Source organism: Phytophthora ramorum (assembly GCF_020800215.1).
Source record: "Phytophthora ramorum isolate Pr-102 chromosome Unknown Phyram_PR-102_s0002, whole genome shotgun sequence".
Taxonomy (NCBI): domain Eukaryota; phylum Oomycota; class Peronosporomycetes; order Peronosporales; family Peronosporaceae; genus Phytophthora; species Phytophthora ramorum.
Window position 1 is genome coordinate 566,257 of NW_027150648.1, and position 22,077 is coordinate 588,333.

The 22,077-nt window shown below is 54.1% G+C and overlaps 9 protein-coding genes across 9 annotated transcripts; 4 read left to right on the forward strand and 5 right to left on the reverse strand.

Moving 5' to 3' along the window:
• Positions 1-868: 868 nt before the first annotated feature.
• On the reverse strand, positions 869-1,720 carry KRP23_1684 (uncharacterized protein; the record flags this gene model as incomplete). Its single annotated transcript, XM_067886346.1, has 1 exon — positions 869-1,720. The coding sequence occupies one exon, from the start codon at positions 1,718-1,720 to the stop codon at positions 869-871; it is 852 nt and encodes a 283-aa protein (XP_067749017.1).
• A 233-nt stretch (positions 1,721-1,953) lies between these two features.
• KRP23_1685 (uncharacterized protein) lies at positions 1,954-2,472 on the reverse strand (the record flags this gene model as incomplete). The annotated part of the gene is made up of 1 exon (XM_067886347.1): positions 1,954-2,472. The coding sequence occupies one exon, from the start codon at positions 2,470-2,472 to the stop codon at positions 1,954-1,956; it is 519 nt and encodes a 172-aa protein (XP_067749018.1).
• Positions 2,473-2,933: 461 nt separating this feature from the next.
• KRP23_1686 (RxLR effector protein PSR2) lies at positions 2,934-4,931 on the forward strand (the record flags this gene model as incomplete). The annotated part of the gene is made up of 1 exon (XM_067896031.1): positions 2,934-4,931. One exon carries the CDS (start codon positions 2,934-2,936, stop codon positions 4,929-4,931), a length of 1,998 nt encoding a protein of 665 aa, XP_067749019.1.
• Positions 4,932-7,698: 2,767 nt separating this feature from the next.
• Positions 7,699-9,750, forward strand: KRP23_1687 (RxLR effector protein PSR2; the record flags this gene model as incomplete). The annotated part of the gene is made up of 1 exon (XM_067896032.1): positions 7,699-9,750. The coding sequence occupies one exon, from the start codon at positions 7,699-7,701 to the stop codon at positions 9,748-9,750; it is 2,052 nt and encodes a 683-aa protein (XP_067749020.1).
• Positions 9,751-12,624: 2,874 nt separating this feature from the next.
• Positions 12,625-13,146, forward strand: KRP23_1688 (uncharacterized protein; the record flags this gene model as incomplete). The annotated part of the gene is made up of 1 exon (XM_067886348.1): positions 12,625-13,146. The coding sequence occupies one exon, from the start codon at positions 12,625-12,627 to the stop codon at positions 13,144-13,146; it is 522 nt and encodes a 173-aa protein (XP_067749021.1).
• Positions 13,147-13,302: 156 nt separating this feature from the next.
• KRP23_1689 (uncharacterized protein) lies at positions 13,303-13,785 on the reverse strand (the record flags this gene model as incomplete). The annotated part of the gene is made up of 1 exon (XM_067886349.1): positions 13,303-13,785. The coding sequence occupies one exon, from the start codon at positions 13,783-13,785 to the stop codon at positions 13,303-13,305; it is 483 nt and encodes a 160-aa protein (XP_067749022.1).
• Positions 13,786-14,556: 771 nt separating this feature from the next.
• Positions 14,557-15,601, forward strand: KRP23_1690 (uncharacterized protein; the record flags this gene model as incomplete). The annotated part of the gene is made up of 2 exons (XM_067886350.1): positions 14,557-14,931; positions 15,008-15,601. The coding sequence occupies 2 exons, from the start codon at positions 14,557-14,559 to the stop codon at positions 15,599-15,601; spliced, it is 969 nt and encodes a 322-aa protein (XP_067749023.1).
• A 294-nt stretch (positions 15,602-15,895) lies between these two features.
• Positions 15,896-18,114, reverse strand: KRP23_1691 (putative protein phosphatase 2C 11; the record flags this gene model as incomplete). The annotated part of the gene is made up of 4 exons (XM_067886351.1): positions 15,896-15,988; positions 16,064-17,886; positions 17,947-18,012; positions 18,069-18,114. 4 exons carry the CDS (start codon positions 18,112-18,114, stop codon positions 15,896-15,898), a joined length of 2,028 nt encoding a protein of 675 aa, XP_067749024.1.
• Positions 18,115-19,111: 997 nt separating this feature from the next.
• KRP23_1692 (E3 ubiquitin-protein ligase rnf213-alpha) lies at positions 19,112-21,076 on the reverse strand (the record flags this gene model as incomplete). Its single annotated transcript, XM_067886352.1, has 1 exon — positions 19,112-21,076. The coding sequence occupies one exon, from the start codon at positions 21,074-21,076 to the stop codon at positions 19,112-19,114; it is 1,965 nt and encodes a 654-aa protein (XP_067749025.1).
• Positions 21,077-22,077: the final 1,001 nt, after the last annotated feature.

Sequence of the window (22,077 nt, forward strand, 5' to 3'; positions counted from 1 at the left end):
TGAATCGGTTCTGTCATTCTGGCGGCGAGTTGAGCACCGCAAATACATCTTCCTACCGCGTGCAGTGAAAGTGCTCTTTGCCATCCCAGCATCATCATGCCAGATTGAGCGGGACTTCAGCGTTAGCGGAAGTATGGTTACGTCACAGCGTACCAATTTGTCGCAACACAACATCGACATGGCCACGTTCCTGAACCGCAACGACGAATTTGTGGATCTACTGCAGTGTGAGGCGATCAAAAGGGGGAAACACGCCCTCCTGCTTCATTTACCCTCTGGATCTGGATTGGGACATGGAGGATGATTTCTCTGATGATATCTTGGCTGGCTTCATGTCGAGCACGAGTTTCAGCTTGAATGAGGAGTAGAATGAGAACTCGTAGTTTCACGAACTCGCAGTTTCACGTTCACTGTGTTTAATATATGTGTTTTGTTTGATCATATGATTTACGTTTATTTCGTCTTATCCTCGTATTCGTCTCGCATGACACAACCACCTCGGCAACTATGGTATATTTCTCACGGTGAGTTTATCACCGATAACAGCCTTCCTACTTGAGTTCAGGGACGTTTTCTTAGACGACGGTCAGACGACGACCTCCATCCCAGCTCGCCACCTCCGCAGACTCGGTATCATTTCCACGGTGAGGTTCTCCAGCGGTCTTCAGGACATCAGCAGTCTCTCCCACTGTGACCACCACCTCTGCGACCGCCACAAACACGGTGAGATGGCGTAGCACGACCTTACACTGCTGGTGGAAATCCATGGTGATTGTATTTGTTCCTAAAACGCTCGTCATCTTGTAGCAGTGGTCCTTCCACATGCACAACGAGTGAAGGTATCGGTGGTGTGCTTGCGACTTGAGCTCTAATGAGGGCGGAGTGAAGGCATCGGTGGTGTGCTTGCAGTTTGAGCCCTAATGAGGGCGTCCCGCATTCGCTGCTGTGCGTTGTGATCTTCTTCCGACAATTCATCGTAATTTTCATCTCCATCATCTTCACTAACGCTGCCACGATTTTCAATCTCTGTCTTGATCTCCTCCTTTGTCTGCGCGTAGGGATCGACAGCAACACTGATGAGTTCAATTATCGTCTTCACGCTTCTCTCCAGTGATTGCTTGATCTCTGCCAAGATATCGGCTGCAGGATCCCGAAGACGCTCTCCAACCACCTCTGTCACACCATGATTTACTTCAGCCTCTTTCGCTTGCAATTCGGCTTCACGTGCGTGCTCCACGGCCTGCAATTGACGCAATTCCGTTCCATTGGGTTGCAGTTCAGCTTGTCGCTCGCGTTCCACGGCCTGGAGTTCCACAGCCTGGAATTGGCGCTGCAAAGTAGTCATGAGCTCGTCCACCTCCTTTCGCACAAGTTCCTTTGCGTCGTCACTGCAAAGTCCCTCACTTACTGACCCTTGCTTTAATTGAGCACGATCGCAGTGTTGCTGGAACGGATCCCGCAGAATGGAAGTTGCGTCCGCTTGGCGTTGAACTTGAAGTTGTATATCAGTCTGGAAGGACGTCAGTCCTCTCTGCACTTGTGCCTCGATACGTCGCTCTGATTTTATCGCCTCAGCCGCCACTAAATGCTTAACCGCGTCGAGTGCTGGCTCTCCAGTCGGGGCCACCGCGCTTGCACACACTTTTTGCCTTAGTTCTTCGCGCGCGACTTGTAAACCCCTTTCTAGCGATTGTTCCACGTGGGCGTTTATGCCTGTCATGGACTTTCCAAAAGCTCAAAAACAAGCTCGACAGATTTCTCGGAAGCGGTGCTCGCGTGCTGCCGTTCCGCCGTCTGATCCTCGACGAGCTGCTGGATCCGAGATGTAAGTATCTGGAAGATGTCGTCCATTTTGGCGGCCAGCTGAGTCTCCAGTAGATTGACTCTATTCGCTAGGGAGAATATTAGCGCATGGGACTCACACTGCATTTCACGCAGCGCATTGAAGAGCTTCTACGTCACAGACGTTTTGATCTGCTCTCCAGCTTGCGCTTGCATCGCCATAAGCTGTTCACAGATGGTCGATTGAGTCGCCATCAGCTCTTCCTGGAACTGACCAGCTATTGCAAGCTGCTGATCCGTTAGCTGCTTGATGCAGGTTTCGGTCGAGCCCTGAACGGCCATTAGAGCGGCGCTCTGAGCATTACTCTGCGCTTCTTGCTGGGACTGCAGGATCGCGTGCCCCTCAACAAGATATCGCGTTTGGGCGAGAAAGAACCCCGCCAGTTTCTCGAGGTGTTCTTCAACACCAGGGAAAATGTTCGCCCCTGATTTCTCTGCCACCACTAACGCCGACGCGGTGTCGCGACTTGGCCCTTCGGTCATGTCTTCAGTCTCGTACGCGTCAGCCTCATCAGGGTACTCGGCGTCGGCGCTTGGGCGGTCGTATATGTCTTCAACGTGATCGTCTTCGTCGCCTCGCGCAGCTTGAGCTTCCGCTTCTGCTTTCGCCTGGGCCCGGGTCAGTACCATGACGTTGGGAGCGGGGACTTGCTGGGGCGGACGGACTTGCTGGAAAGCGGGATTATATTTTACTTACGCCTGCAGAAGATCGTCGCTGAATAACGGCCAATTGAAAAATGGTCTTTTACACCCAATTGAAGCGCCGGAGAACGAGCAAATGCACCTGATATTCTCGTGCTCCCCCCCAAAAAGTGATCAGTGAGGTCGAATTGAAAAACCTCGCGAGCACTGCTCGTAAGGTTTTATTGCTCGCGGAAAAACCTCACGAGTCGTGCTCGTCATTTGCTCGTTGGATGCTTGATCGTAATCTTAACCGTCTCGTAAGCATTGTGCACAGTATACCGAGACTCTATGTACTGTGTCACTCTGTGGCAGGTGCCGCTTGTAGCTCACCAGCAATGCTGCAGTAGTACCCAGTGTATCTGCTCATTCCTCAATTTGCTTCGAACTTTCCTAAGCCAGCTTCCAGCATGATTGCCAAGTTCAGTCCCTGTTCGCTTAGACGCTGCGCGCAACTCCTGACCATTTTCGCTTTGCTGGCATGTGTTGGCGCTGTCTCGGGGACAACGGATGCGAACATCGCCAAGCCAGAAACGTTGGGTCGTTCCGAAGAGCGTCTGCTACGTAGCCCCCACGGCAATCGAAACTTGCGGACTTTCGAGGAGGCAATGAAAGACGACGACTCTGAGGAGAGGGCCATCACTGACGCTGTGAAGAAGATGGCTCAAGCTGCAAAGAACAAGTTGACGTCGAACAATCAAGCGACCACAGACAAGTTGTTCAAGAAGCTACAGGTTGGGGGAACCGACGACAAACTCTTTCAAAGCACGCAATTTAAGGAGTGGGTAACCACGGTGACCAAAAACTTCAAGACAAACACTGAACTGGCTCAAGCGTCGATGGCTTCCGCGTTGGTGAGTCATTTCGGCGATGAAGCTCTCGCGACGTTACTCGTTGCGGCGAAGCAGAACTACAAATCGGGAGCTGTTGCTGCTAAGCTGGAAAACGCACAACTGCGGAACTGGGAGAGCGCTGGCAAAACTGGAGACGATGTTTTCGATCTTCTGAAGCTGAATGACAAAGGAGAAAAGCTGTTTGAAAGCCCGGTGGCTGCCACATGGATATCTTACGTGACCAAGTTGAATACGCAGAACTCGGACGAGGTTATATTTTCGTCCCTCAAGAAACTGTTCGACGACGAAGCTCTCGCGAAGATGATTGCAGGGGCGAAGAATAGTGCAAGCACTACTGCCACAGCAACGAAATTGGAGCAGGTGCAGCTGAACAAATGGATGACTGAAGGCAAGACTGTCGACGACATTTTCGCCTTACTGAAACTGAACAAGGACGGTGATAAACTCCTTCAGAGCCCGATGTTGAGGACTTGGATCTCTTACGTTGATTTGCAGGGTAAGAACCCGTATGACATGATATTGGTAAAACTCTCGACGCACTATGACGAGGCAGGCTTGGCGACGATGCTCGTTACGGCAAAACAAGATGGTACGGCGTCTAGTATCGTCCGGAAGTTGGAGGAGGTGCAGTTCAAGAATTGGCAGAGTGATGGCAAATCGGCTGACGACGTCTACAACCTTCTCAAGCTGAACCTGGAAAGAGGCGATATTTTGAAAAGCCCGATGCTCACCACGTGGATCTCCTACACGGCCAAGCTAGATGAGAGCCCGTACCAGCTATTACTGGTCAAATTGATGAAGCGGTATGACGATGCAACACTGACAAAGATGTTTGTAGCAGCGAAGCGGGGTCATACTACGTGGTCTATCGGTACCAAGTTGGAGGAGGTGCAGTTGAAAAGCTGGCTGAGTGACGGCAAAACAGCAGACGATGTTTTCAAGCTTCTTCAATTGAACAAGGATGGGGATACAATTTTTGCGAGTTCAGTTTGGAGCGTTTGGAGCTCCTATTTGACCAAACTGGACAAAGAGAATGTGGACGAATTGATGTTCGTCGTGCTGAAAAAGCACTACGGTGGCGATGAAGGTGTGGCGAAGATAGTTACTATAGCCAACAAAGAGGCAAGTACGAAGGACATTGGCAGGAGGTTGGAGGAAGAGCTGTGGCGAAGTCAAGGAAAAGATGGAAACGATATTTTCAAACTGTTGAAGCTGGACGAAGAAGGACAGACATTCTTTGAGAGTCCGGCGCTTAGCACATGGGTTTCGTACGTGACGAAGTTCAACAAGCAAAACCGAGGTGCGATCTCGCAACTGGAGAAGCGTTTTGGCGGCGACATCGAGTTGGCCAGGATGATTGGCTTTGCAAAACTGAAAGCAACCAATGCAGGCACGGAGAACGTTATCACTCAATTGCAGAATCTGCAGTTCAAGCAGTGGCTCGCTGCTGGAATGACCCCCGACAGAGTATCGACTAAAATGTTATTGACTCCGTTTGATACGAGGAACACCAAAGTGGTTCTCGACTACTACGACTTTTATAAGATCATATGACTGAGCCGAGTGGTCTAAGCAAGGAGGTGGTTGGCTTGTTGATGCGGGTACGCAGCGAGGGCTGGTTACCAAGTGGGGTCGCTTAGGTAGTGCATATCATGCAATACACAAAATACCACTTTCTAACGTGCCTAGTACTACAGTGAAACTGGGAGGTTCAAAAATGGCTGGAAGAGAGACTGATACATATCAGGATACCTGGGACTGAAGCAATTGTCAGTGACTGGCCCACACGCACATTGACTCGTGCCGTCGATAGCAGGGCTGTCGGTCTGCATGTAGTAGTATGTGCCGGTGCTGCTCCGTCGGTAACGACCCTGAAGGAAATCATGACAAACGCTGGACCTTCTCAGCGTGCTCTCCGCTACCGCCAAACATCAATGGCTAAAACATAGACGACCTATGTCAAGGTCATAGATCTCGTTAGCCAAAAGAAGTTAAGTGACAACAATGCACCTCAATGCGAACGAAGCGAGCAGTTCCATACGCCACTTTCCCCTGTTTGGTGTAGCTTTTCACAAAATCGCCGGGTCAACGGCATCCTTGATTGGGAGCTGCGAAATTGTCTCTCAGCACACAAGCTTCAAGTCAGTGCCAGATGCTGGCATACTCTTTTGGTAAAACAAGTAGTCATAGAGCCTGCAGGAGCGAACCAGAGCATCGGAGCAATTGTGGTGGATGCTGCATCAACTGTTTGGAAAACAACACACAAGACACTACAAAACGCAGTTGCAGCATTACTCAAGTCGCACCAATTGGCAAAATATACGAAAGAGGTGCTTCGCCACGGCAGCGTACCTGCAACACTCCAGATCTACATACAAGACGAGCTGTTGAAAACTAGCAGCGACAATGCACCACAGAGCGGATTATCAACAAGGCAAAGCCTCCAGCGATACCAGGACTCTACAGTTTCTTAGCTAAACACAAATAGAGGACCTCATAACCACCTTGGGGGCAGAGGATCATCTACTTCGTTAGTCATTGCTAGCTATAGACTCCTGTGTCGCTTGGGGCGTCGAAGCCTGAGATCCCTGGGGGCTTTTAAAGCCCGGAAATTCTTTGTCTAGGCCGGGTGATTCAGCATGGCACGCATGGAAGCAAGAGGGTCACCAAGGCCTCTCGCCGCGGTGGAGAACACGTATACAGGAGGACCACCAAGTCCTCTGTGCTTTGGTGCTTGAACGGAAACGTGAAGAGCTCACCAGGCCCCAAGCGCTGTCGGTGTGAGATCTTGGACACGAGGGGACACCAGGACCTGCGTGCGTTGGTGTTGAGCTGAGCGCGAGGGGTCACGTTGTCCTTGCGCCTTGGTAGTGAGTCTTGTGCACTAGAGAATTTACCGGGTCCTCTGTGCCTTGGCAGCTATATCTTGATCGCGAAAGGTCCGCCAGGTCCGTCGCGCCTTGGTGTTGATCTTGAAAGCACGCAGGGGTCACCAGGCCAGGCTGATTCTTGTGTGGCAAACGCCAGAAATGGTGATACATGTATATCCGTGCGTGCTGGAAACTGTCTCGAGATCCAAGTCGAGATCGGCTGAATCAAGTAAATAGATATGGTCGTGTAGAAATTGGATCGATGCCCTAATTCAACACCTCCCATGTCGATCTGTCTCCTTGAGCTATATTACCCTATCGACTTTGTCCTAAGCGAATGGCAACATGAGATGATTAGGGTAGTTATGCTATTGCAGCAGGTAAGATTTAATACTAAAATACTAAACGTTATATAAATAATATGGACACGACAGGAATCGATCCAAACACTGTGCTCTTGCCACTTGAGCTACGTGTCCAAGCTCGCTTGGTTACCTTACATTTTCTACAAGAAAAACTAAGTCTATTAGAGTGAAATTATGTGCGACATTTCTTCCTCATCTGAACTGCCTGCTTTCGAAATCATCATCCGAATCACCGAGAGCACCCAGACATTGAAGCTTTAGTGCTCCGGTATAGCGTTTTAGTGCGGACAGGATGCAATGTCATATGCATTTTTCATGCAACGCTATTGGCAGATACTCATGTTCACTTATGACAAAAGCTCGCTTAGGACATGAGCGATGCGGTAATAGTATTACTACGGGCAACATTAACAACAAAGAGCATTTTCCACCGTGTGAAAATAAATCATCTGAACGTGAGCGTCTGGTATCGGGCCATCCGTGACGGTCTTGTCGGATCAGGTCAAAATGATAAAAAGCCTCAAAAACTAAGAATGGCCGATTATACTTCCTCCGGGCGGAAATGATTGCTCGATGGATGGCCTTTCCACAGCCAGCAGGCCGCCTTGCCTCTCAGCGGGCTCATTTATTACTACTTACACGTACTATTATTGTTAATTTGTAGTCGGCTGCGGTGGTGGACTTAGGTAGATAGATCTTTTTACCTCCGGCATGGACGTTCTTCATAACTTTTTGGCCAAAGCTTTCAAACACTTGTTGGCGCTCAAAAGACTGTCAGTAAGCTTACTGCACAGGGAAAAGCGAAAAAGTAGAGTTTGCCATCTGCTTTTACTGGCAATCATCCGCGACTGGAGGAAGTACCAATCATTCCCGGCCGGAGGAAGTACATGTACACTGTACCTAAGGAATATCTGGTTCACCGATGCCCCATCATCTTGTTTAACCGTCTCATCCGTGTTTGGCGCGTGAAGGTTGCCGCCAGCACATCAAGCTAAACAGTACAGTAGTTCTTCCTACCGTTGTCTGGTGAAACACTCCGCAATTTGCTATCGTCTCCCCACATCTCCAGCCAACCTATTTTCTCCTATGAGTGCCACGCCCAACCGTATCACGCGTCGCATTAGCGTGATACTGCTAGCTGTTATCAGTGCCAGCTTACTTGCTATGCCAGTCCCTGCAGAGTCGACTATGATTGTCGACAAAGCTACAACCTCGCACCATGTTCCAGGTGCTAGTGCCATCCAAGGCCAGCGAAGATTGAGAACTGGAATTGTGCTGCCGACTGACAAGGAGGATGACGGCAGTGAAGACAGAGGTATCACTGATATTGCCAAGCTTGCCGAGTCGGGAACGAAGAAACTTACTGACAGGGCGAAGAAGCTTACTGAGAGCGCCAAGCTTCATTTGACATCAAACAATCAGCGAACTACCGACAGTCGCTTCGCGAAGCTAATGGCTGGCAAGACAGAGTCGGAAGTGCTCGAGAGTCCACAGTTCCTGAAATGGGTTCGCTCCGTGACCAAATCCTATTCGAAGAATTCCGAAGCTGGTGATCTGGCGATGGTGTCAACGCTAAAGACTCACTACGGTGATGAAGCTCTTGTCAATCTGATCACTGCGGCGAAAGAAAAAGCGAGCTTAAGGGTTATTGCTGGAAGGCTAGAAGAGGCGCAGCTCAAGACCTGGGTGAATGACGGGAAAACAATTGACAACGTTTTCAACCTTCTGAAACTGGACAAAGAGGCCGATAAGCTCTTTGAGGCACCTCTCTGGGGAACATGGGCATCCTACGTAACAAAAGTGCACGACAAGGACGCGGATGCGGTCATGTTTTCAACGTTGAAGACGCATTATGGCGACGAAGCTCTGGCGAGCATGCTCGCCCAATCGAAGAAAGGCTATCGTACGAAGGTTATTGCTGACAAGTTGGAGGAGGTCCAGTTCAAGAATTGGGCGAGTGAGGGAAAAAGCGCTGATGACATTTTCAACTTTTTGAAATTGAAGGGCGACACACTTTCGAACAGCCCAGCACTGAGCTCGTGGATCACGTATGTGGAGAAGATGGATGATAACCCGTACGAGTTATTGTTGGATAAATTGATGAAGCGCTACGATGACGCTAGTTTGGCAAGGATGCTTGCAACTGCAAAGGAAGATTACAAGACAAGATCTGTTGCTGTAAAGCTGGGGGCAGCGCAGCTGAAACAATGGGTGAGATATGACAAGTCGCCCGACGATGTTTACAACCTTCTCAAGCTGAACCTAGAAGGAAATGATATTTTGAAAAGCCCGATTCTAACCACGTGGATCTCCTACACGATGAAAATGAAAGAGGACCCGTACCAGCTCTTACTGGTTCATTTGACGAAGCGGTTCGACGATGCAACTCTGACAAAGATGTTTGTAGCAGCAAAGCGGGGTCATACTACGTGGTCTATCGGTACCAAGTTGGAGGAGGTGCAGTTGAAAAGCTGGCTGAGTGACGGCAAAACAGCAGACGATGTTTTCAAGCTTCTTCAATTGAACAAGGATGGGGATACAATTTTTGCGAGTTCAGTTTGGAGCGTTTGGAGCTCCTATTTGACCAAACTGGACAAAGAGAATGTGGACGAATTGATGTTCGTCGTGCTGAAAAAGCACTACGGTGGCGATGAAGGTGTGGCGAAGATAGTTACTATAGCCAACAAAGAGGCAAGTACGAAGGACATTGGCAGGAGGTTGGAGGAAGAGCTGTGGCGAAGTCAAGGAAAAGATGGAAACGATATTTTCAAACTGTTGAAGCTGGACGAAGAAGGACAGACATTCTTTGAGAGTCCGGCGCTTAGCACATGGGTTTCGTACGTGACGAAGTTCAACAAGCAAAACCGAGGTGCGATCTCGCAACTGGAGAAGCGTTTTGGCGGCGACATCGAGTTGGCCAGGATGATTGGCTTTGCAAAACTGAAAGCAACCAATGCAGGCACGGAGAACGTTATCACTCAATTGCAGAATCTGCAGTTCAAGCAGTGGCTCGCTGCTGGAATGACCCCCGACAGAGTATCGACTAAAATGTTATTGACTCCGTTTGATACGAGGAACACCAAAGTGGTTCTCGACTACTCCGACTTTTTGAAGGCGAGCGCGGCAGGGACTGGTTAGACGTGTCCCAACTGGTAGATTTGGGATATACCCATGAACAGTAGTGCATGCATGCCATACATCGACCATAAGACGCAGAATACCCAGACCCCCGACAGAGTATCGACTAAAATGTTATGGACTCCGTTTGATACGAGGAACACCAAAGTGGTTCTCGACTACTACGACTTTTATAAGACCATCCGACTGAGTCGAGTGATCTAAGCAAGGAGGTGATTGGCTTGTTGATGCGGGTACGCAGTGAGGGCTGGTTACCAAGTGGGGTCGCTTAGGTAGTGCATATCATGCAATACACAAAATACCACTTTCTAACGTGCCTAGTACTACAGTGAAACTGGGAGGTTCAAAAATGGCTGGAAGAGAGACTGATACATATCAGGATACCTGGGACTGAAGCAATTGTCAGTGACTGGCCCACACGCACATTGACTCGTGCCGTCGATAGCAGGGCTGTCGGTCTGCATGTAGTAGTATGTGCCGGTGCTGCTCCGTCGGTAACGACCCTGAAGGAAATCATGACAAACGCTGGACCTTCTCAGCGTGCTCTCCGCTACCGCCAAACATCAATGGCTAAAACATAGACGACCAATGTCAAGGTCATAGATCTCGTTAGCCAAAAGAAGTTAAGTGACAACAATGCACCTCAATGCGAACGAAGCAAGCAGTTCCATACGCCACTTTCCCCTGTTTGGTGTAGCTTTTTCATAAAATCGCCGGGTCAACGGCATCCTTGATTGGGAGCTGCGAAATTGTCTCTCAGCACACAAGCTTCAAGTCAGTGCCAGATGCTGGCATACTCTTTTGGTAAAACAAGTAGTCATAGAGCCTGCAGGAGCGAACCAGAGCATCGGAGCAATTGTGGTGGATGCTGCATCAACTGTTTGGAAAACAACACACAAGACACTACAAAACGCAGTTGCAGCATTACTCAAGTCGCACCAATTGGCAAAATATACGAAAGAGGTGCTTCGCCACGGCAGCGTACCTGCAACACTCCAGATCCGCATACAAGACGAGCTGTTGAAAACTAGCAGCGACAATGCGCCACAGAGCGGATTATCAACAAGGCAAAGCCTCCAGCGATACCAGGACTCTACAGTTTCTAAGCTAAACACAAATAGAGGACCTCATAATCCCCCCCCCCCTCTCTTTTGGTAAGGCGAGCTGAAAGTAGTAGCCACTGAATCGCATCCTGTACATTGCCACCGGCGTTCTTTTCCGTGAGATCTTTCGTCTTCTCCACGATTTGGTTCGTGATAGACACGGCTGAAAGACGAGTCCGGGATCCGAAGGTAGTTATTAGCCGCTTTTTTAATCCAGGAGAAGTTAACGCTGGAAAACATCCATGTTCATGTCCTTTTGTAGCGAGTTGAGTGCTGTTAAGAGAAGTCAGTACTAATAATTCAAAATACAAGGTGGGGGTCAACTTGGGAAAGGCTACTGTTAGATCAGGAGCTACCAGGTTCGGTGCAGCTGCGAAAGCTTCTAAATGAGCTTGCGTGCGGCTTGCGTGCGCGAGCACTCATCTCCTTTCGTGTGGCGCTTCTTCTGCCGCCGGGAGCGCGCAAAGCGACCGGAAGCTCATTCTCCAATTCTCCGTTTCGGGCGCAGACCTTCCTCTTCAGTCCACAAGCTTGCAAACAGTCTTACCTGTGCAAGTGTTGTGGCAGTAAGAGCTAGGTCATAAGTTACGCACGAACAAGTGGGAAGTAGGAGATTATAATCGACAAAAGCGAATTCACGTTGCGTCCGAACCGATGAGCTGCGCTGTTGCTTCTGTTGTCGTTGTCGCAGCCCCCAACAATCTCCCTATCCTGACGGCCGCGAGGGTGGTGTGCCGCGAGTCCTTTAACATTGGGGGCGATGTGCTGGTGCACGTGGGGAAGTTAATCGATGGTTTCCTGGACACTTTCTCGACCCAAGAGAATGCTCTTCTGAACGCCTGCTCGGGTGGGGCTTCCGTTCAAGCCCTCGAATACCTCTACTATCGCAGCTCGGAGAGGGGTCGTAAAATGGCTATCCACGTTGCCGCGATGGCAGGCCACGTGCACGTCCTGCAGTGGCTAGTAGAGCACCATCAGGCGGATTTCTCCGTCCTGAGAAAAGGTTGCCTCAGCCCAATGGACCGCGCCGCCCAGCACGGACACCTCGACGCAGTCATGTGGCTACATGCCAACTACGCCGAGGGGTTCAGCTCTGCAACCCTCGCGCTGGCCGCCCAGTGCGGCAACGTTAAAGTCCTTCGGTGGCTGCACCGACACGGTACGGCAGAGTACGCGTCTGACGCCATGGTCGGAGCTGCCGCCCATAACGAGTTGAAAGCAGTAAAGTGGCTCCACCGGCACGGGTGTCACGACGATGCCCACGCTGCTATCATTAAGGCTGCCGAGTACGGCCACGTGCCTGTTGTGGCTTGGCTGTATCTCAACGGCAGCCAGGAACATGCCTTGCAGGCGATGCTGGTGGCAGCCGGTAGCGGGCAGCTACAAATTGTGAAATGGCTGTATGAAAACGCGCGACAACTCGAGATAGGCGAGCACATACACGACTTGTACACTGCAGTCCAGCTTGCAGCCACAGGGGGCCACACTCGCGTAGCTGTGTGGCTTCTAAACAAACCTGACCAAATCCGCAGACACAAACGAAGACGCCATGGTAGCAGCAAAGTGTGCACTAAACGCGCGCGACTAGGCGTAAGCTGAAGGCAGGTGGGGTTATCCAAGTATAACTCATCCACAACAGAGGCGGCAAGGCAAGCGTTATCAAAACTATAATGAAAAACACGAAATACGGTGAGTATGGATACACTCGATGTACATGCGAATCCTCGCGACTGCTCGTCTTTTGTCGTACTCTATTTCAGTTCTTCCAACGATGTCAGAGTGCGAAGCTGTCGCTGCTGCCGCGGTTGAGGCTGCTGGTAAGCCCCCAGTGGTCAAGAATCTCCCGGAGGTGCGAGTACTGGCTCTGCGTGCTGTCATCGCCAACTACCGAGCGCAGCGAACGCTCTGGGACCAAGTCCTCGCGTTCTCCAGAGCCCATGGTCTCGCTATCGCCGGACCATGCCTAACGATTTACTATGATCAAGGCTACAAGGAAAAGGACGTCGACGCTGAGGTGTGTCTCCCAATCGCCAAGGACGCCCAGGTCAATGAAGAAGCGGCTTTGCTGGCACCTATTACAGTTCGCACACTGCCAGCAGTGGCGCGAGCTGCTTCGCTGGTTCACCTGGGGTCGTACGATGAGCTGAATCCGTCCTACGTCGAGCTGTACGAATGGATTGGCAAGGAAGGGCTTCGCCCCAACGCACCCGTGCGGGAGGTGTACCTCCGCATGGATAGCGAAGATTCGAGCGAGAAGTCTTTCGTCACCGAGATCCAACAGCCTGTAGCGTAATGTTCATGCGGTGAATTGCGTTCTATCAAGTGCAGTAGGAAAACAAAAGAGCACGACTCTCAAGCAGCTCAACCGAACAGCAGCACATGAAAAATGAAGTTCCATGAGTGTCTTAGCCTCCTCTCCGTCCCCGCATGCTGCACATACTGCAGCTCCTCACGACGAAGCCTGTTCTCCAATCGGCAGCTGGATCTCCGTCACGCTGTCAGCGTCCTCCTCGCTGTTCCCACTCGGTCTCTTCACGTAAACCTCGCGCGAAGGCCCGGCAGACGTGAGCTTCTCCGACGCAATCCACCCGAAAAACTCCTGGTAGGCTGAGAAGTACCCCTCGCACGGGCCGACGTACACCATAACAGCAGCACGGGGTACAGCAGGCACGTCGCGAGTACTGAAAGGTGCCTCGACCGAGACTTCTGCATCGTCCCCAATGGGGAGACACACTTCCACCTCCACGTCCGATTGCCGGCCGTCCAGAGTGAAGTTGACGGCGAACGTCGGTCCGGCGATTGCGACGTTGTGGGTCGTGGCGCACTCGAAGAGCTGCTTCCAGAGCTCTCCTTGCGCTCGGTAGTTGGGGATGACGGACCGCAGCGACAGCACGCGGACACGCGGCAAACTCTTGACCGTCGGCGTCTGCATCGCCACTGAGCTCGTTCGGCTTTGCACTTTTGTCGTCGAGGCGTCTCCCTGCGCGCGGATATTTTCGACTGTCGGCGCCAAAACCTCAGCGGTCGCGTTGAGTCTGCCGTGTTGGCGGGAGACAACGTGGACGAACCTTCGAGCGGTAAGCTGTCGAGTGTCAGTTCCGAATTCGAGTCAACCCACACAACGAGTCTCGCGTCGACCGGGATGGAGCCGATTTCGATCCAAGGTGGCGGTACTGCACCTCTGAAGCCGCTTCGTCCAGGGCAGGCTGCTCCACCACTACCGAACGAGCGACGGTGGGCAGGACGCTGCGGGTGCGATGGGTCGTGTGCATTCCAGTACTTGGACGGTGACATGCATCTGGTCGACACGAGAGCCAAGGAAACGCCAGGAGAGGATCAACTCGACGAAGGCTCGCCACCTCTTCTTCTCCACCTGCTGCTCATGTGGTGAACTATTCGACATGAAACCAGAGCTAGCACAAGAAAATCTAAACTCCATGATGATAATCCCATCGCAGTGAGAAGCGGGTGTCTGAGCCGCTTTGGTTGGTCTGCTGCTTGCCTCCAACATTAGGCAGATCGGAGGGCGCAGACGACAATAGTTTGTACAGCATTTACCTCCTTGGCGAATTGGGTGGGTGCGTCCAAATTTACCAGGCGGGCGGTTGCATGCTCGTGACTTGAAGGTCACTTGTCCCCTAGACTTGTCATTTCGCTCTCGCCCCGACAGCGAACGCGCTGGTTGTCGTGACTGGAGGCTGCGATGCCGTCGTCTCCGGCGAAGCTTCGAGGTCCTACCGTGACGTCGTCGCTAGAACAGGAAAGCGTCGGGCAGTTCAGGGCCATTTCAGTGAGCGACGTGAACGACGACGGCGATGACGCCAACGACATTGAAGTGATCAACGCGGCCTCGGAGGCCGAGGAAGACGAGCCGCGCCATCCATGTCGAGAAGAGGAACAGCCCATGACCAAGGAGAAGCGGCTAGCGTTCAAGCAGCTGGAACGCTGGCGCGTCGCAATGAAGAAGAGGTCGAAGAGACTTCGACGCAGCGGCAAATGGAACGCCAAGACCCAAGCGTACGACGATGAAGTCGAATTCGACAACCTCTTCGGCACCAACAGCACCTTCGGGCGCGAGGTAGGCTCCAGGGCAACGCAGACTGCTGAAACCAAGTTGGCAGACTGAGCTAACCCCTCGTTTCGTTCGTTTGCAGCTCCAAGTCGTGAATTATCCATGGCCGATCTGGGTTTTCGGGCTGCTGATCATCCTGGGCGCCTCCGTCTTCGTTCACAGTGTGCACAGCCAGAGAGACGACGACAACTTCCACCGCCACACGGACTGGTGGAAGTATCTCGTGGCCGTCGCCATCTACGTCCTGGGTGTCATTCTCATCGCTAACGGACGAGTCGAGACCTTCTACATGAACAAGGAGCTGTCCAGGCTCTCAGTGCGCTCCAACAAACCGCTGTGCTTGAGCGCTCGCTACAAGCGCGAAGTTGAACGCGACATGCGCCACATCACCAACATTCGAGTCGAGGCCGCAGGCGAGTACAGTGGCGATGTGGACACGCGCACGTACAAGGTGCAATTCGACTTCGACGACGGCTCCCACGTGACAGCTCTCGAAAGCCGATCCAAGCAGAAAACGATGCGCCGCTGCCGCCTTATCAAAGCCTTCGCGGCGACCTGCCCTCCAGCCATCGCCCCACTTCGTTCTACCTCCGAGCACTTTCAGCCTGCGGTCAAGATGACAGGATCTCCACTGCGCCACGCCATCTCTTCGCCTGGCAAGCTGAGCCTCGAGTAGGTGCGCAGTGCTCCGTTCCGCTCGCTCTCTCCTGCATACTCACCTAGCATAGCCAGCCGGACCTGAACAAACACACACATCATGCTGTTCAGTTTTATTGCTGTTTGTGTTGCATCATCCATCCGTTGGTTCGCCCCCTTCAAAACCTACTTCCTATACTATTCATCTATGTCCCTCCTCGCGAACCTGTCACCGTCGCCAGCCGCAATTCGCGCTTCAATGCGGCAGCAGACCCAAAGTCTTGGGCCAGAGCTGTAGTGCGCTGGCAGCTTCCGTGTTGTACCAGCAACTTGATTACTTGAGGTCCTTGGGCTCTTTGAACATCACCACGACGCACGTCACGTTATCGGTCGAGCGCTGGTGGAAAATCGCATACTCCACGATAGCCTGCGTAGCAAAGACGCCAGCATAAATCCCTACGTTAGAACATCAAAGCATACCCCAGTCCAAGCCACAACGCACCTCCACTGCTCGCTGCACGTCTCCAAGCTCCGCGATCTTCTGACGCATAAAATCAACGGCTTCCTGGTCCTTTAGCACATCGTACAGCCCGTCGCTTGCCAGCATCACGAACTCGCAGTCCTCTGCGAGCTCTGTGATTGTGATTTCGGGCGTAGGAATCACCAGCGGGCCCTTGAGAATATCGTTCGGGTTCACGGGCAGCTCCTGTGAGTCGTAGTCGCTGCGTGGCTTGGAGTCGACGTCCTCACTGGGCGGCTCCGGCAGGTCGAAGGTCTTGAAAGGTGCATCTCCAAAGGCTCGCGACACTGCAAGCTCTCCCATGATGCGGCCGTGGATCACAAAGCCGCCCGTGTCGCGGATACGCTGGGCCTCGTCTTGCCGACTAGGCTTGTGATCGTTTGACAGGCGCACCGCCTTGCCAGCGCGACTCAAAACCGTACGCGAGTCGCCCACGTTCGATACGAACATGTACTTGCCCGCGACAAACACGGTCGTGGCAGTACTGCCTGCCTGTGGCCGCTCTGAATCGTTCAAAAACTCCTCGTCGGTCTGCTCGAAAGTGTCGATGAGCCTCTTCGTGATCATCGACTGCAGCTCCTCCGGCGACTTGTTGGTCAGCGACTTCAGCTCCGCCTTCTTCATGAAGAAGGCCTCGATAATGTTGTGATGCAGCACGTCGCCCAGGAACGCCGACGCCTCCTCGCCTCCGTGGCCATCATACACGGCGAAATACGACTGGGGATGCAAGCCCAGCCGGCTCAGAGACTCGATGCACAAGTCCTGGATGATCGTGTGCGCGTCCTCCATGTGCTTCCGCGCGCCCATGTCAGCATGAGCCCCAAAGTCAAACCGGTTGACGGTCAAGCAGGTCTGCGCGACCAGCAGATCGTCGCCAATCTCCAGTCGGTACGGCTCCTGGTAGCTGCCCACGAGCTTCATGAACGTGCCGTTGGTCGAGTTCAAGTCCACCAGATAAAACTGGTTGGTCAGTTCATCGAACCAGATGGCCGCGTGCTTGCGCGAGAGCTCGCCGTCCCCCGTATGGATCTGGTTGTCCGCCGAGCGACCGATGCCCGCGCCTTCCCGCGCGATGGTAAACTGCGTGCCTGCCAATTTGCCGCTCAACGCCGACACCTCGAGCGTCTGCGACGCCTCGTGGAAGGCCGTGACCAAGAAGTCCGACTTGCCCACCCGGAACGACACGTGCGGCTCCAACGGCCACTGCATGCGGTCCTCGGCGTCGTCCTCGTCTCCACCTGTGCACGGACTCAGCCGCACGAACGTGTCGCTCGCGTTGTCTCCATTGGCCAAGTAGAAGCGGCCGCCACTGAACAGCACGCGCGCGTGGTCCTTCCCCGCCAACAACTTGTCCGCCGGGATGCTCGCCGCGTTGTCGGCGCTTCGGCCGATGCCGCCCCCGTTGGTGTCGAAGCGGAAGCTCGTGACCGCGTCCTCCTCGGAGAAGGCCGTCATTTTGAGCACCACGTGCGTCCACTTGTGCTCCAAATACGGCGCCAAGTCGTCCTCGATCCCTTCGCTGAGTGGGGGTGACGACGTGGACGAAGACGCCGACTTGGACTTGATGGGGGACGGCGGGGGCTCCACCGCGTGCTCGTCCACGGGCTCGGCCAGCGCCGTCTCGAAGTTTTCACTTGGGGCTTGGCTCGTGGGAGCGCTTCTGCTTTCCCCCCGGCTCCTGTTCCTGCTGCTGCGGCTGTGGCCGTTGGAGAGACCCCCGACGCTGCTCGTGCTGGACCGCAGCAGGCGGTTCACGCCCGACGTACGCGCCCGCACGAAGGAAGTGGATTTCCGATGATCCGACTCTGAAAAGGCAGATAAATGTCAGTGAGGATTGAGGAGCACGAGCGTCACGTTTCGCGTACGCGGAGGTTCGAGTCTCAGAGTGGACGAGCGTCGGCGCTCCATGTCGTTGTCGTGGTTCCTGGCCACTGGGAGGCAACAGTGTTAGACCTGCGAGAAGAAGTAGAGCGGTACTGCCTGGCACCTTTCATCTTGAGTGTCTGCACGTCCTGCCCTTGGCCGTCCGACATGTTTAATGCGAAAAGATCTCGGGGGGGCTCTGTCTCTGGATGCGGTTCGCGCTTGGTTCGATTGTCTCCTGAGTCCCCTTTGCGGCGCTTCTCGTTCTCGTTGGCGGATTCTCTCGCTGCGGAGCTCGCTGGTGACGACGTCGGCGGCAAGTGGAGATGGAGACTGCCGGGGGCGCACGCACGAGCTCTCTACCGCGGCTTTCTGTGCCAACACGTCAACTCTGTGTACACATCCGCCTGTTAAACACGATAAAGTGCGGCTTTGACGGGGTATAAAGTACTGCAGTGTGAATGCCGACCACCTGGTTGACCTTTTGCCTCCAACGTGCGAGCCAAGCGGCAGCGTGTCTCCCGCGTGTCTTTAGGACAGGTGTCCGCATCGTCACGCGATAGCTAGAGGAGAAGCTGTGGCCACGTGCAGTGGTGCATGGGGATCATCAAACATTTGAGTCGTCGAACGCAGAACTGCACCAACTTGTAGCAGCCTCACCTTCTTGTGCCAATCTTCCCTTCTACTTGCTCTGGTAGGCTTGAATGTCCAGGACACAGCATAGTGATACGTCACGCAGGACGAAGCAGAGAAATGGGTATACTCTGCGTTCGTAACCTGCAAAGACGCCCTTAGGGCGTGACTCAATCAGCCAGCAGGTGTTCTTGTTGGCATGGGTACATCCGCGATACGTTTGTACAGGATGTAGCCACCCTGGACTCGAACTGGCAAATCTCTGCAAAGTCTCACCGAGCACCGCACCAAGATGGCTACACAAAAGGCAACTTCCTCCATTGCCTTTTGCCGAGCTGCTGCAGCGAACTCATAAATTAGTTTCCATTTATTCCGACGCTACTACTACTCCGAGAAGAGACGAGAGCCGAGCTGTTTCGCCCGAAAAGTGCTCCCTCCCTCCGCGTGAACTCGCTGGCTCCTGATCCTTCTCTCTTCCGTTCTCGCGGGGCGTTGTCGATTCTCTACTCGGTTGACGGACTCACTGTACGACGCTCAATAGTACGACGCATCGGTGAAGCGCGACTGCTTGGTGCGGTAGAACGAGGACGAGTCACTGTTGCCGCTGTTGCCGCGGTCGCGTCCAGGCCCGTGGCTCTCGTACTCGCTGAAGCCACTGCTCTGGAAGCTCTTGTCGTAGCCGCCCTCTCCACTCACGAAGCTGTTGTCGTAGCCGCTCTTACCATTCGCGTAGCTGTTTTCGTACTCGTTCGACATGCGGTACTCCGTGTACTCGGACTGCATGAAGGTGTTCTTGCCCTTGAAGCCCGTGCTCCGCCCGCTCGCAGCCGTAGAGCGGGAGTCGCCCGGCTCGAAGCGCGACTCCACCATGGACCGATCCATTGCGGAGCTGGCGCCCGTGCTGGCGCGGTTGCGGCCAGCGTTGTTCCACTGGTTGGTCACTTGCGACATATCCTGCACCGAGTCGCCCTCGAAGTCGCTCTCTTCTTCTTCGGAGCCAGCCACGTCGTTCTCCCCCTTGCCCTTGCGCATGCCCGGGTACTTGCTGACGGTCTGGCTGACCGACGACGGGTCGGCCGAGTACGCGCTGTTGGTGTAGAAGGACGACTGCGCCGTGAAGTTGGAGAAGTGGCTGCTAGCATTGGTCTGCGCCATGGGCGGCAGCGACATCTGCGAGTGCGCGAGATCGATCTGGCTTTGCGGCGTCAGCACGTCCAGGTTCGGGTCGTTGTAGTTGACCGAGTTGCCATGGTGGCTGTACGGCTCCTGGTCGTACTGGCCGTTCTGGTGGGGGTTGGGATAGTAGTCGTCGTCGCTGTACTGCATCGGCGACATGTTGTTGTTGTCGTGGTAGTTAGCCGCCACCGTCGACGACTGAGCGGCTCCCTTGTTGCCGTCGTGGCGTGCTGTCCGAAGGACGGGGTCCATGTCGTCCTCCTCGTCGTCCCTGTCAGCCGTCCTGATGTAAATGAGCACCGCGATGACAATCACAAGCGTCACGACACCCCCCATGATCAGCACGAGCGTCAGCGTGCTCGACAAGCCCACTTTCTCGGACGAAGCCGAGTCCGCCATTACTGCTGCCGCAGAGGACGAAGCTGCAGACTTCGACGATGAAGTCGTCGAGTCCGCAGGCGACGGGGTAGTGCTTTGAGCCGTATCACTCGTCCCCGACGACGTTTTGGACGACGAGCTCTGCTTGGTTGAATTACCAGTAGACGATTTCTTAGAGCTGGGTGTCGACGCAGATGAATCCGATCCTGATGCCGAGTCCGTCGCTTTCTTCTTGGTCTTTGGCTTGGTGGTCTTGGGCTTGGTGGTCTTGGACGACGATCCTGACTCGTCCGACTTCGACGCGGACGCGGAGTCTGCGGGCGAAGCTGAAGCCGACTCGTCCGAGTTCGCGTCGTTAGCAGTGGGGATGCCGTTGGGCACGGGCGTCGTCTGCTCGAGGTACGGAGACTTGGTGAAGATGGTCTTCGTCTTCTTCTTGGTTGTCTTCTTGGTGGACCCCGAGCCACCGGTCGACGCTGCTCCTTCCTCCGATCCAGAGTCTGCCGATGCTGCCGTGGAGTCCTCCATTTGACCTGAATCCGAAGCACCCTCCGAGTCCTGAGCTCCTTCGTACGTGGACGCCGACTCACTCGTCGGGGCTCGCGTCGTCGCTCGCGGCGTCTTGGTACTCGGACTGGGTGTCCTGGTACGCGGTGTCTTCGTGGTGACTCTCGGCGTCGCCGTCGTCTTTCTAGGCGTGTCCGTCTCTGAGGAGTCCGAAGGCGTCGACGAGTCTGAAGGTGCGTCCGTAATGGGGATCCACGTTCGCGGTGCGGCCCGCGCCGTCGGCGTCGAAGTGCGCTCAATGACGAGCTCGGAGCCCGAGCCCGTCGACTCCGAGCCGTCCAGGTTGCTCCGCATATTGTACACCTGCACGCCCGCGACTGCGTGCACGGCCACCGCCGCGACCAACGCCAGTTTGAGCCACCGGTGGTGGACCTGCATCGTTGGAAGTCGACCGCAGAGGCGAGCTCAGTCCGAGAAAACCTGTTTCGCTCCTGCTCTAGCTACTCGACAAGTGCTCGTCAATCCAGTCAAGTCTCGCGTAGCAGACGGATCGACCGTCCAGTACGCGTCAAGGTGTGGGTTGGTCACCTCCGCCGCACTCCTGAGTCGGCGGAAATGCTGTTGTGCGCGCATACCGGGGCACGGCACAGGGCCGGAGAGTCAGCTGTAGGGGACCAGCGGGTGGTCGGTCGATGCCATGTTCGCTTCGCACTACGCGACGACTCGCTTCTGTACGCTGGTGATCGCCCAAAGCGATCGGCGGGGCCATCTGGGACGGCGAGAAACCGCGTCTGCCTGGACGGCAAGGCCGAATTTTGGCGCCTGCAGGGGTTGGGCGGAACACGCATCGCGAGATGGGAGTTCGGTCGGTGCATTTTGCTCGGCTTGCAGCCCCGACGATAGGCCCTCCGTCAACATGACGAACCAAGCCCGATAGGTTCGCCACGGAACCCAGTTCATCCTCGCCAACAATGGCAGGTAATGGCGGCAAGCGATTCAATGTTCGAAGGCTTCTGCAGGTATGCTACATGTATCTACTGTGTCATCCTCAACTGAGACCGCGCAATAGTCGCCGTACCACGTGCCGGTGGTGCCATCTGGCCTGATAGCAGCGTATGGTGTTCGAGCAGCGTTGGCAACGGCGACCGCATCCTGCAGCAGTGTCCGCTGCAACCTCAAGGCATTACTGTATGTAGTCGGTAGGACGGTGGCGGCGAGGCAATGCACAGTGGGCATCCACGCGAGCTGTGCTGTCCTCTCGAGGTCGCGCGCCAGCCACAAAGAGGCCGATGGATGCTGGGATTTGCCTGACGCGTTGTCGCCCGTGACACATCCATGTGGTTTTGTCTTGACAAGGCAGCCCGGCTCCGGATTACGGTACGTCTCGTCGACACGCTCGAGACGAGGTGCTGTTCCGTCCGAGGCGGAAGCGTCGAGCG